We start from the raw sequence: 13138 nt of genomic DNA, 5'->3' as shown, positions 1-13138 counted from the left end.
GATGCTTCGTTCCTGGCAGGTCAGGGGTTCCATTTGATGAGGCAGCTGGTGATTAGAATCCTCAAAGGAGGAAGCTCATGCATTCATACGTTCTCAGTATATTTGTTTGTTCACCAAGTCTTCATTGAGAGCCTGTTATGTGCACACGGTGTTCCAGGTGTGGGGAACAAACAGGGAGAAAGACACAGGCCTGGCCCTCAGGGAGCTTACATTTATGGCAGACAGGCATTGAGCAAATCAACAGCCAGATACATCATTACAGCATGCGAAGTCCCCTCTGATGCCGTGTAGCAGCCCAGCTCTCTCTCCTTTCCTCCGTCATCTCTGTGTTCCTGTTGTGAGGCTGCTGGACGCTCGTGAGAGCTGAGAGGGCATTAAGCTGAGCTGTAGCAGCCGTCTGATCCCTGGACCAGTACAGCTTAAGTCCCAAACCCAAACCTGGATAGGAAAAGAAGTCGGGAATGTAAATACCGCCTCTCCTTACACCACACCTTCCCCTTCTTTCTAGGAAATACATGCAGCCCTCCTTGCCTTGGCCTTTCCTTCTAAGGAATTATGAATTGTCAGATGAGGTAGAGAGGCCCCAGGAGACCCAGATTTCATTTAGGTTTACCCCACTGGCTGTGTAGCTCTGGAGGACGTACCATTCGTCAATAAATGAAGGTGAGCTCCAGGAGATCAGTCAGGCTGCGCAGGCTGTTAGCTGCTCCCCCACAGTGAGAGTGAAAATGTCAGGAGGAAGTTGTTTACCCGTTGGAGAATCTGGACTCTCTTACTAGTTCGCTTTCCAGCAAACCTCAGCCCTGTCCTGGGACAGAGAGTCGGGAGAACAGGTCTGGTGGTTTGGCCTTGACTTGCCGTGGGAGTGGATTCCGGGCTCTCTGACCCATCTCGCAAATGCACTTCAGTCTAGTGGGTGATTCAGGGCTCAGGCCTTTAAATAAGATGGCACAGGCCCCCATTCTGGCCCTGAGCAAGTTCCTTAACCTCTCTAAGCCTCAGTTTCCTCCTCTGTAAATGGAGTTATAACTGTGTTTACTGAAGAGGCATGTGCACAGATTCATAAAGCCCAGTGCCTTTGTTATTTTGACTGTTAGAGTGACATTCCCTGCACTCCTCGTTGATTCCTTCCTGCCTTACAAGAGACACCCACCCCGGAGGGGCTCTGGGAAGAAAGATGTGAGCCCACGAGGGCCTCCAGGAAGTATACGTGTGGGGCATAGCAGTGATGGAGGTCAGATCTTCATTCCACATTAGCAAGGGGGAGCCCCAGTGCTTGCAACTCCAGCCCAGATACCAGAACCAAAGAGGGGATGGACAAAGGGAGACGGACTCTTGGCCCAGAGGTGGGAGGGAGGAGGCTGGCACAACCTTGGGATACCCAGCAAGTGCCCTAGGCACTCAGAAATGCTGGTCAGAGAGCAGCTCTCCATCTGAACACCTCTGGGTCCACTTCCTCAGCTGAGGAGACGACCCCTGGGCTCCCTTGGGCCCACACCTACAAGATGCCCTCCTGTGCGTCTTCCGTGGGAAGGCACCATCTTTCTGCCCAGGAGCTGGGGTCTCGTCCAGCTCAGACAGCCAGGTGACCACTGCCAGTAGCTTTGGAGATCTTCTGAGAATCTGTGTCTCAAACTCTGTTGGATGCTGTGGAGAGCACAGAGTATGTTCGGGCCAAATCCCTGCCCTTGGGGACGTCAGCGTCCAGTGGGGAAGAGAGAGTGTGAGCGTGAGTAACTGCTGGTATTAAGTGTGGGCCCAGCACTGTGCTGGGGCTTTCCGTGCATTTTCTCTAATCCTTACGACAGTTGTCAGCCCCCTTTTCCTGATGAGGAAACTGTGGTTCTGAGAGGTTTTGCATGCCCAGGGGCCGAGCCAGGGGTCAGACTCTGGTTTCTCTGCTTCTAGAGCTTCTGCCCATTTCACCGTGCCATGCTTGAGGGGGCTCAGAGAAGGTGAGTGACTTGCCTAAGGCCACACAGCTGGGAGAGCCGGGACTGGGGCCCTGGTCTCCTCCAGGTCCAGGACTCTCATCACAGCCTGGCTGCCTCCTCGAGGGTCTCACGGTACGGCCCGGTATCGGACACAGCACCGTAACTGCTCTTTGAAAAAAATGAACGCACTCCCTGTGCCTCCCTGGTGTCATATTAAACCACGGGCGACTCTGGTACCCATTAAGCCATTGTCTCTCCTGAGCCCCTGCAGCGCTGCCCCCATAAGAGGTTTGGACTCCAGGAGGTAGCTGCGTGGCTGGTGATTCAGGCCCTCAGAGGTGACGGCATTGCGCCCAGCCCGATGTCTCTCTGGAGATGGAAGGCTGCTGTTTGTGGTGATGTTGGCCATCTGTTGGCTGCCAGGAATGACGAGCGCGCCCCAGCCTGCCTTGGGCCCTCTGGGGCCAGCTTAGCTTACTCAGGAGCACTTGCTGAAGGCATGTAGTTTAGGAAACTCGTGGGACAAGTGTGGCCTCCTTCCCTCGACCCTCGGCCGGAGCTTCAGAGCTCACCCCCTGTGCAGAGTACAGGCCAGTCCTGAGGTCAGGGAGGGACAGTCGGGAGGGATCCTGCCACACCTCCTCTCTCATCCTTTCCGCAACTCTCTGTGGGGCGGGCGTCATTATCTCCTCTCTACATTCGAGAAAGCCGCGGTTCAGTTGTCTGGAACACCCTCGTTAGACACCCTCTCGAGGTTCTGGAGTGGGAACCGAGGCTTCTGCGACTCCCAAGCCCCTGCTCCCTCTGCTGCCCCCGGCTGGCCCTCGGGCTCGGCCCAGGTGCTGCACGCCCCGTCCAGTGTCCAGTGCTCTTTCCTCAGCACTGTTGGGCCCCCCACCGTGATTTTAGTGAGTAATGGAAGTATCAACTCTTTAATAAGATAAAGGATTAAGTTTTAAAAGATGCTTTATTGGCTTTTAAAAATTTAAATGAAATGACAACTTATGATGAGTTATCAAAGTCTGAGATGGGCCAAACTATGATTTAAGAAATATTTAAAGTACCGGTTGATCAGCTCTTCTGTTTCTAAGAATTGGTGCTAAGGCATTGCTTGTAATTGTGGGAACTGGAAACAAGCCAGAAGCCCGTCGTGGGGCTGGGGCTGAGGGAATTCATATATGAAACACCCCTGCGTTGCTGCTCCCTGCTCACTGGCCTGGAGAGGCGCCACAGCGGATCACAGGAACAAAAGCAACTTCAAAACAGGCTGTGTTGTGAGCGTCCCTTTTTGTTCATAGTATTTCTCTATGGTGTGTATGTGCATTTTTGTGACCGGCTTATTTCACTTAGCATCATGTCCTCAAGCATCATCCATGTTGTAGCATGTGTCAGGATTTCCTTGCTTTTTAAGGCTGAGTAATATTCCATGTGTATATATGCTGTATTTTGTTTATCCACTGTCAGTAGACACTGGGGTTTTTTCTGCCTCTTGGGTATTGTGAATAATGCTGCTGTGAACATGGGTTATTTCCATTGTTAAAGAAATTTAACGAAGCATTTCAATGCAAAATCCATCAACCACACGTCATGGAGTAGTGAAGGATCCTGGGTTAGGAGTTGGGAGCCCTCCAGTGTGGCATGTTTTCCCACTTGTGGGGATCCCCCAGGTCCCTTTAGTCCTTTCCCTTCTCCTTTCTGGGTCTTCAGTCTCCCCCTGTCACAGCAAGGTGACTGGACCAGGTGGTCTCCCTCCCAGCCTCCAGGTTTTCTAAATCTTGATCCATTCCCCTCCTCATCTTCTGTTTCCTCCTCCAGCGCCGTCTCTCTCCCTGGTCCCTTTCTCCCGGTCTCATTCTGCTGCAGGGATTGGGGGTGGGGGGGGAGCCTCCTGGGCTGGTGTCTTGGTGTTGGATGTTGAGAGCCAGATATGGGAAGGGGGAGGCAGCTGGATGTGATGAACTGGGCTTCAGCGTTGACTCCCCCACAGTTGGGGGAAAGATACCCAGCTGATTCTGAGCCTAGGGCAAGTCTGCACAGTGGTCTCTGGTTATTTCACCAGGCAGTACCGAGGTAATCTCCAGATCTCAGCTGAACCAGAAAATGGTCTAGGAGCCACAGGAATGTTAATCTCTCTCAGCACAGCCCTGGGAAGCTGATTTCTTCATTCCGAACATTCCAGTTAGGTTTGTAAGCACCCTCCCCACTCCACCTTCCGGCCACACCCAAGGACTCCCACAGCTCTGCACTTGCTCTTCCGTTCCTCTGGGCCTTTGCTCAGCTGTTGGCCCAGCCCCGTCTGGAAAGCCCTCCCAGCTCTCATCTCCCACCTGCTGCTGGTCCATCTCTGGCCTCATTCTCCAGGATCAGTTTAAAGCACTCTGCCTTCTACAGAAAGGATGTGCAGAGCGGGATGTACTGGTCTTGCCCCACCTCCACCCGGGCAGAAGCCATTGCCCGCTGCCCTGCGCCCCTACAGACGCCCGTGCTTCCCTCTCTCTCAGTAGATCATTCCCTACACCTTTGCCCCCGCCGCCATTGTGGTCCCTGAAGGTGGGAACTGCGACCACTCCCTCTCTGGGCCCCAGCACCTGGCACAGGGCCTGGCACTGAGTGGGTGCTTGTTAAAGGTTGGCTGGATGGACAGACAGATGGGTGGATGGATGGAAAAGAGAGAACCAGAGAAGGGTTCTAGTACCAAGGTTTCAGAAGATGCATGCTAATTTGGTCTTGTCATTAGCTTCTCAAATAAAGTCATGATTTGGGGCGGTTCTCCTCCAAATGGAGTTGTTCTTAGCAAATAACCCCATCAGCCAGTGCAGTTGATTAAATACTTTGGCGTGCGTGTGGTTAGCTTGTCTCCAGGAACGCATCGTTTTCAGATGAACTGGCACGGAGCGTAGCACTATAGCCTCAGGGCCCAACCCACCAGGTCTGAGGTTCACGTGGGCCTGGCTCCTGTGCTGCCTGGCCTCTGATGTTCTGATGCTGGCCCTCAAGGAATTCCCATCCCTGCCTTGGGGTGGGACAGGTCCCTGAGCTGGGGAGGTTGGGAGCTCCAAGGCACAGGGAGCCAAACCATGAGTTTCCGTGTGAATCAAGCACCCCTGCCAAGGAGGAAATCGAGGTCTGTGGTTTCTGAGCCCTGGCACCTCCTAGCACCAGCCCTGCAGGCGTCGCGTGGTGGGCTGAGGGCTAGGCGGAGTGGACTGAGGGATGCCCTCTGTGTGTGGCCTGGCATGAGGATTGCCGATGTCTGTCCTCTCTCATGCCATCTCAGCTCAATTGGTGGTGACTTTTCAGATGCTGTGTTCAGAAGGATTCTGAGGCCTCAACTAGGCTAGGCAGGAAGGAATATTGAGGTTGATTAGTAAAGTCTGCCACAGGAATGAGAGAGAACAGCAAGGCCCATGTGCTCGTCGCTGCCACCCCTGCTTTCCTTACTGACCGGGCACAGGCTTTGGAGTCTGGATGATTTGGGATTAAATTCCACTCTGCTCTGCTGGCCTCAGGTTGCTCATCTCTGAAACGGACATATATTAGTCAGGGCATGGGGTCAGCTGCTGTATCAGGGAAGCCTCACAGTACTGTAGCCTAACTCCATGTGGAAGTTTCTTTCTCTCTCACATTCTCGTAGGCGACTCCGGAGGTAGGTGAGCAGTTCTGAGCTGGGGGGCAGCTCTGCCATCCTCAACCTGCAACTTCTGCTTGTGAGCCCAAGGTGGCTGCTCTTGCTCCAGCCATTTCCCACCCAGTAGGAAGGGGATCTGGACCTGGCGAGCACATGTGTGGTGGCTTTGAAGATATGACCCAGAATCTGCCCACATCATTCTTCATGTCTGTTCAGGCAGAAGAGTCACTGGCTGTACCTGGCTGTAAGCTTGGCTAGGAAATGTAGTCTTTAGCCGGGGAGCCATGTGTCTGGCTACAACTTTCTTGAACAGAAAAAGAGGAAGTGGGTGCTGGGATGAGATGCCCCAGGGGATGGTGCTGGCCGCCTCTCAGAGCTGTTAGAACTGGTGATGGTGTCTGCCTCGCCTCTGGCACCTCACAGCCTTCCCCGAGCTCACCAGGCGCTTCCCTTTCCCCGCCCAGGAGCTGGTGAGGATCCTGCACAAGGCGCTGGAGGCTGCCCAGCAGGAGAAGAGGGCGTCCAGTGCGTACCTAGCGGCGGCCGAGGACAAGGACCGGCTGGAGCTGGTGCGACACAAAGTGCGGCAGATCGCGGAGCTGGGCAGGCACGTGGAGGCGCTGGAGCAGGAGCGGGAGGGCCTGGTGCAGACGGCGAGCCTGCGCGAGCAACAGGTGCAGGAGCTGCAGCGGCACGTGCAGCTGCTCATGGACAAGAACCAGGCCAAACAGCAGGTCATCTGCCAGCTCTTGGAGAAGGTCACCCAGGACTTCATGCAGCCCCACAACCAGCCGCCCACTCCCCCAGATGCTGCCGACCGGGACTTCCTGAGCCAGCAGGAGAAGATGGAGCACCTGAAGGTAGGGCCCTCCCTCCTAGGGCCCGGGGCTCTTGGGGAGGATGCTGCTGTCAACACAGGGTTTTCTAGATAGAGTGGGATGACCCTTAATACTGGAATAGTCGTGACTTGAAATATGTGTTGATGGAAGTATGGCTACACTCTTCCTCTTTCTCAACCAGAAGACCCAGCGCAGTTTGACCTTTTCTTGATATCCTAGGATAAACAGTGACGGTATCTCTAGGTTGACAAATCAGAGATGAAAGGGCCCGAGATGGAGTCAGAACTCCGGAGTGTTAGACCAGCTGAGTCTGGGCCTGGCCTCGTCTGCCTCCTTTAGTACCGTGCTGATACCCTTGGGAGCCCCCAGGGTGCCCGGGCTGCCCTCCCCCGGCAGTCCCGCACACAGTGCAGGTGACCTGCGACTGGCTGTGGCTTGCTCGTGGTCATGGCCCTGAGTGCTGCTCCTATTTCTAGAATATTTACTGTTTGGCAGGCACCGTCTTCAGTGCTTACCTCGCGTCATTTCCTTGAGTCCTTGCACCAGCCTTATCAGGCAGTCGCATGCGTGCTCCCACTTTGCAGATGAGAGTGCTGAGCCTGAGCACGGTGAAGCCACCTGCCCAGGGTCTGGTGCTGAGGAAGTGGGGGAATGGGAATTGGAGTGCTGCTCGCATCTCTGACCAGTCTGCTCTGCTGCCTTCCAGCTTCGTCGCCTCTTCTAGCTACTGCTGCCTTCGCAGCCACACCCTAGCCAGGCTCGTGGCTGCCACCTGGGAAAGGCTGCCCCATCCCTCAGGGACCCATTGCAGCACAGGGCAGGAACTTTATTTTCTGTGTGATGCTGGCCATGGGCTGTAGCCTTCTCTCTAGAGGATGGTGACCGGAGCCACTGGACCACCTGGAGGCCTGGGGATAGTGCTCCTGGCCCCCACTGTCCCTAAAGGCAGCCAGATAACCAGCCGTATGACCTGCCCCAAACCCTGGCGGCCACAGATGCTCACATACACATAGCCGTGGAGCTTGGACTCGTCTGTGACTGAGCGCCCCTGTGTCTGCACGTCCAGGAATTTAATTTTTCGGCGAGCCCAGATACGAGCAACTCTGGCTGTGATGCACATCGGCCGGACTTACATCTGCAGCTGGTCCTCAGAGGGCCCGTGGTTTGTGCTAGCGAGAGTGGTGTGTACTCAAGTTCCTTATTTGTTAGCCCTTAGGTGTCTGATCTAGAAAAAATAGAAACTCCATCAAAAGTCCATCATCTTTAAGTTTGGGGACAGAGCATGTTCACACTTCCTGCTCCCCTGTGACTGAGGAAATGCCCATTGGTGAAGCTGTCAGTGTGAGAACAGCATCACTGGCCTCCTGACTGTCAGAGCTGGGAGACTCCGAGGCCCAGGTGCCCCCTCATTTTCTGGCAGGGACAGCTGAACGCTGGGGAGGGGGAAGGACTGGTCCAGGGTCGCAGCACTAGTGGCTGGGTTGCAGCGAGTCCTCTGGGTTCCCCACATCTAATCAGCTGCTCCCCCCGGCACAAGGGCCAATCCACGCAGCATTTCCCAAAGAGAATCCGGGCTCCTGATCCCCCAAGGCAGGCAGCGTCCTCTTCCTCCTGTCCCCTTCTCCAGTTGTGTTTTCCTCCTTTGCGTCACTGGTGACTGTCACATGGCTTTTCTCCTCTCTGAGGTCTCTTTTTCCTCCCTACAGTTCTGAGCCAGGAAGATCACTCCAGGTAGGGCGATGAGCTGAATGGGAAGGTGCTGCCCAGATGCCACCCCACCCCACGCCCCTGCTGCTCCGAGAGGTGCTCACCCCTGCCTCGCTGTCTGGGCTGGATGCAGGGTACCTTATGCGACCTGTCCAAAGCCTGGGAAATGCTGTGAGCATCTTCTGGGCCCGGGACAAGGAAGGAGATCATCTTGGCCAGTTGAAAACCCAGCCAGGGTGGGTCAGGATCACCTGTGGGCTGTGTGCAGGTGACCCAGCCCTGATGGTGAGGTGCCACAGGCCAGGTGTGATGTTAATTTCCAGATGGATCAGGGCCCATCCAGAGTCATCCGTGCAATAGTGTCTCTCACCCTCACCTACAGTCCAGGTCATTCCTTGAGTAGGAGAGAAGGGGTTGAGTTTCAGCTAGTAAATGCCCTGGAGTTGCTAGGTATGGCTGTGAGCACATGCTGTGTTCAAATGGCTTCTGCAGCATCCATCCAGCAGAATAAAGACTGAGCCACTGCTGCAGCTGCTGCTTTCTGAGGCCCAAGCTCCTGCTGGCACCTGCCCGGGACTCAGCCAGCTTCTCCTTGCATGTTCCATCAGCAGCGTCTCACTCCATCCGCTGGACAGCTTCAAAGGGGAAACTCTGGGCCCAGAGATGTACATCACAGCTTTATTCACAGTCAAAAACAAACTGAAACACCCCAGGCTCAAATGGAAAAATAACAGGAGAACAATTATAACAAAGTTATGGTAAATTCACCCAATAGAATAGTCATCAGACATTAAAAATGATCATTGGGAAGCTTATGTAGCAAAATGGGAAAATATTTACAAAGCCACTCTAAGTCAAAAAATTTTCCACTGAAAATTATTCGCTATGATGACAAATGTACGACAAATATGTTTAATTTAAAAACAAACACTATTTGATTGTTTGTTATGCTTTGGTCCCTGAACTTAGTGTAATGACACTTGTTTCTTCACTTAGCCTCCCAGCTGTCCAGTGGGGTAGTTGATATTTGCCCCTTTTACTGATGAGGAAACAGGGTCAGAGTAGTTCCATGAGGCCCCCCAGCCAGAACAGCAGAGCTAGGACTCGAGCTCCAGGCCTGATGTTCTCTCCCCCATATCATGCTATGATCAAGATTAGAGAAGGGGGCTAGCCATAATTTTTTTCCTTTCAGACTTCCTTTTCCGTTGCCATTATTGGACATTTCTAAAGAAAGGCAGTGTTGGCAGCTCATTTGAGGGTGAGGACCAGGGAGATGTTTATGGTGCAGCTCATTCAGTGCTTTGCTCTGTCTCCAGGATGACATGGAAGCATACCGGACCCAGAACCGCTTTCTCAACTCCGAGATCCACCAGGTCACAAAGCTCTGGAGAAGGGTGGCTGAGAGGGAGAAGGCCCTCCTGATGAAGGTGAGCGGTGGGGGCCCTGCTCTGACATCCCCATTCCTGGCCACCCTCCAACCCTTCACCGTCCCATCCCTGTGTCTCTCCTCATTACCTGTCAGCTCTCCCTCTGGACCATGCCCTTCATGAGCTGTCTTCAGATATCAGGCATCTGGGCGCCAGTTGCTGATCGCTACTTCTGACTGCCTGGAGCAGGCAGGCCCCACTGTTGCTGCACCTCCCCCTCCTGGCTAAAGTAACTGCCAGGGCATTTACAGGGCTGGCACCTTTTTTTTTCTCCTTCATTTTTCTCTTTTTCCATTTTGGGAGCCAGATATTAAAGACTAGACATTCTAAAACCACTTCATATATGGGGGAAATGAGGAAGGGACCACAGATACCCAGGGAAAGGCTCAGAAAAGACCTTAAATTTACACCTCAGGCTGATCCTTGGCACAGAGACAAACTACAACAGTCAAGAACACAACAACAATTAAAACAGACAAACAAACAGCAAACCCCAAGGAAAAAATGATTGCCAGAGTTACTACATTATTAGGTTCAAATGTCTAGTTTTCAGCAAAAAACTCACAAGGCATTCAAAGAAACAGGAAGGGATGACTCATTCAAAGGAAAAAAATTGGTGAACAGAAAGCGTCCCTGTAAAAGACCTGATGGCAGATCTACTAGACAAAGTTTTTAAAACATTTATCTTAAAGATGCTCAGAGAATTAAAGCAAGATGTGGAGAGTCAAGAAAGCAATGTATAAACAAAATGGAAATATCAATAAAGAGATAGTAAACCTACAAAGAAACCAAAAAGAAATTCTAGAGCTGAAAAGAACTGAAATGAAGAATTCACTAGAGGGATTGAAAGGCGGGGCTGAGCAGGCAGAAAGAATCAGTGAACTTGAAGATAGGACAATGGAAATTATCAAGTCTGAGAAACAGAAAGAAAAAAGATTGAAGAAAAGGGAACAGAACCTAAGTGATCTGTGAGACATCATTAAGTGGACCAATGTACCCATTATAGTATGGGAGTCCTAGAAGGAAAAGAGAAAGAGAAAGGGGCAGAGAGAATATTTGAAGAAATAATGGCCGAAAACTTCCCAAGTTTGATGGAAGACATGAATATAAACATCCAGGAAGCTCAACAAACTTTAAGTAAGATAAACTCAGAGACCCACACTGAGACACATTATAATCAAACTTTCAAATCCCAGAGACAGAGAGATCTTGACAGCAGAAAGAGAGAAGCAACTCATCACAGACAAGGATCCTCAGTGCACAGATTTCTCATGAGACTTTGAAGGCCTGAAGGCAATGGGCCATAGTCAAAGTACTAAAAAAACAAAAAACAAAAAAACAAACCTGTCTTGGGGGCCAGCCCAGTGGCATAATGGTTAAGTTCTCGCACTCTGCTTCAGCAGCCCGGGGTTCACAGGTTCAGATCCTGGGCGTGGACATACACACCACTTGTCAAGCCATGCTGTGGCAGCATCCCACATACAAAGTAGAGGAAGATTGGCACACATGTGAGCTCAGGGCAAATCTTCCTCACCAAAAACAAACCCTGTCAACCAAGAATCCATTTCTGGCAGAATGTCCCTTCCAGAGAGAGGGAGAAATTAAGACATTTTCAGATAAACAAAGCCGAGAGGGTCCATTACCACTAGCGCAGCTGTGCAGGACATGCTCAGGGGAGTCCTGCAGGGTGAATGAAAGGACACTAGACAGTAACTCAAGCCACGTGAAGAAATAAAGACCTCAAGAAAGGTAAACACATGGGCAATTGTAAAAGCTAGTATTATTGTACCTGTGGTTTGCAGCTCCACATTTTTTTTCTACATAATTTCAGAGACTAGTGCACTTAAAAGAATTATTACTTTGGGCCGGCCCGGTGGCACAGTGGTTAAGTTCGCACGTTCTGCTTCGGCAGCCTGGGGTTCGCCGGTTCAGATCCCGGGTGTGGACATGGCACCGCTTGACAAGCCATGCTGTGGTAGGCATCCCACATATAAAGTAGAGGAAGATGGGCATGCATGTTAGCTCAGGGCCAGTCTTCCTCAGCAAAAAGAGGAGGATTGGCAGCAGATGGTAGCTCAGGGCTAATCTTCCTCAAAAAAAAAAAAGAATTATTACTTTAATTTTGGAGCACACAGTGTATAAAGATGTAATTTTGTGACATCACCAACCAAAAGGGTAGGGATGGAACCATGTTATTGAAGTTAAGATGATATAAATTCTAATTAGAATGTTATAACTTTAGAATTTTAAATGTAATCCCCATGGTAACCACAAAGAAAATAGCTATATATGACTATACACAAGGAAATTAGAAAGGAATTTAAACATTTCACTACAAGAAAACTAAACACAAAAAAAGACAGTAAGGCAGGAAATGAGGCACAAAAAAGCTATAAGGCATATAGAAAACAATAGCAAAATGACAGAAATAAGTCTCCTCTTACCAGTAGACTTTAAATGTAAATGGATTAAACTCTTCAATCAAAAGACAGAAATTGGCAGAATGGATAAAACACACAGGATCCAACCATATGCTGTCTACAGGAGTAATGCACCTTATATCCAAAGACAGAAATAGATTGAATGTGAAAGGATGGAAAAGGATACTCCTTGCAAATAGTAACCAAACGCGAGCAGGAGTGGCTGTACTAATATTAGACAAGAGAGACATTAAATTAAAAAAAAGAGACAAAGAAAGACATTCTATATTAATTAAAGGTTCCATACAGCAGAAGATACAATTATAAATGTTTATACACCTATTAACAAACTTGCAAAATAAAATATACGAAGCAAAAACTGACAGAATTGAGGGGAGAAATAGGCGGTTCCACAATAATTGGAGACTTTAATGTCCCACTCTCAGTAATGGGAGAACAACCAGACAGAAGATAAGGAAGGAAGCAGGAGACCTAACTCGGTAAAGCCGCTGGATCTGATGGCCCTGGACAGAATGCTCCGCCCAGCAGCACAGCGCAGCATTCTTCCCAAGGGCACGTGGGCCTCTTTCCAGGATAGACCCCATCAGGCTGCAAATCAAATCTCAATAGATTTGGAAAGACAGATATACAAGGTATCTTCCCCAACCACAGAAGGGTGAAGTTAGAGGTCAACAACAGGAGGAGAACTGGAAATTGACAAATTCGTGGGAATTACACAACACACTCTTAAACAGTGAGTCAAGGAAGAAATCACAAGGGAAATTAGAAAATACTTAGAGAAATAGAAAAAAACACAACATACCAAGACTTACGGGAGAGTGAAAGCAGTGGTAAAAGTTATAGCTATAAATGCTTAAAAAACAAGAGTGATGTCCAATCCACAACCTGACTTTACAACTTTGTGTTTGTTTGCTACCTGGTAGCTTTACAACTTAAGGAACCAGAACAAGGAGTAAACCCAAAGCCAGCTGAAGGAGGGAAATGCCAGCGATTAGAGCAGAGGTGAATGACATCGACAACAGGAACACAATGGAGAAAATCAGTGGAACCAAAAGTTGCCTCTGAAAAGATCAACAAGCCTGACAGACCTTTAGCCAGGTGGACTAGAGGAAAAAGAGAGAGAAGACTCAAAATCTGAAATGAACGTGGGGACATTAGTACT

The 13138-nt window shown here is 50.5% G+C and overlaps 1 protein-coding gene across 7 annotated transcripts in view; it reads left to right on the top strand.

Annotated features, from left to right (window-relative positions):
* Positions 1 to 13138, top strand: part of TBC1D2 (TBC1 domain family member 2) — a 47495-nt gene that overhangs the window by 21178 nt on the left and 13179 nt on the right. For all 7 annotated transcript variants that reach the window (XR_006889669.1, XM_046669029.1, XM_046669020.1 and 4 more), the window contains 2 exons: positions 6027 to 6422; positions 9425 to 9535. Coding sequence is in view for 6 of the 7 variants with exons in the window: in XM_046669029.1 (XP_046524985.1) it covers positions 6027 to 6422; positions 9425 to 9535 (507 nt within the window). In the remaining variant the exon portion in view is untranslated. The remainder of the gene's footprint in view (positions 1 to 6026; positions 6423 to 9424; positions 9536 to 13138) is intronic.

The sequence above is a fragment of the Equus quagga genome, chromosome 1 (genome assembly GCF_021613505.1).
Source record: "Equus quagga isolate Etosha38 chromosome 1, UCLA_HA_Equagga_1.0, whole genome shotgun sequence".
Classification (NCBI taxonomy): Eukaryota; Metazoa; Chordata; class Mammalia; order Perissodactyla; family Equidae; genus Equus; species Equus quagga.
The sequence above is the reverse complement of the archived record's forward strand: the minus strand, read 5'-3'. Positions and strand labels throughout refer to the sequence as shown.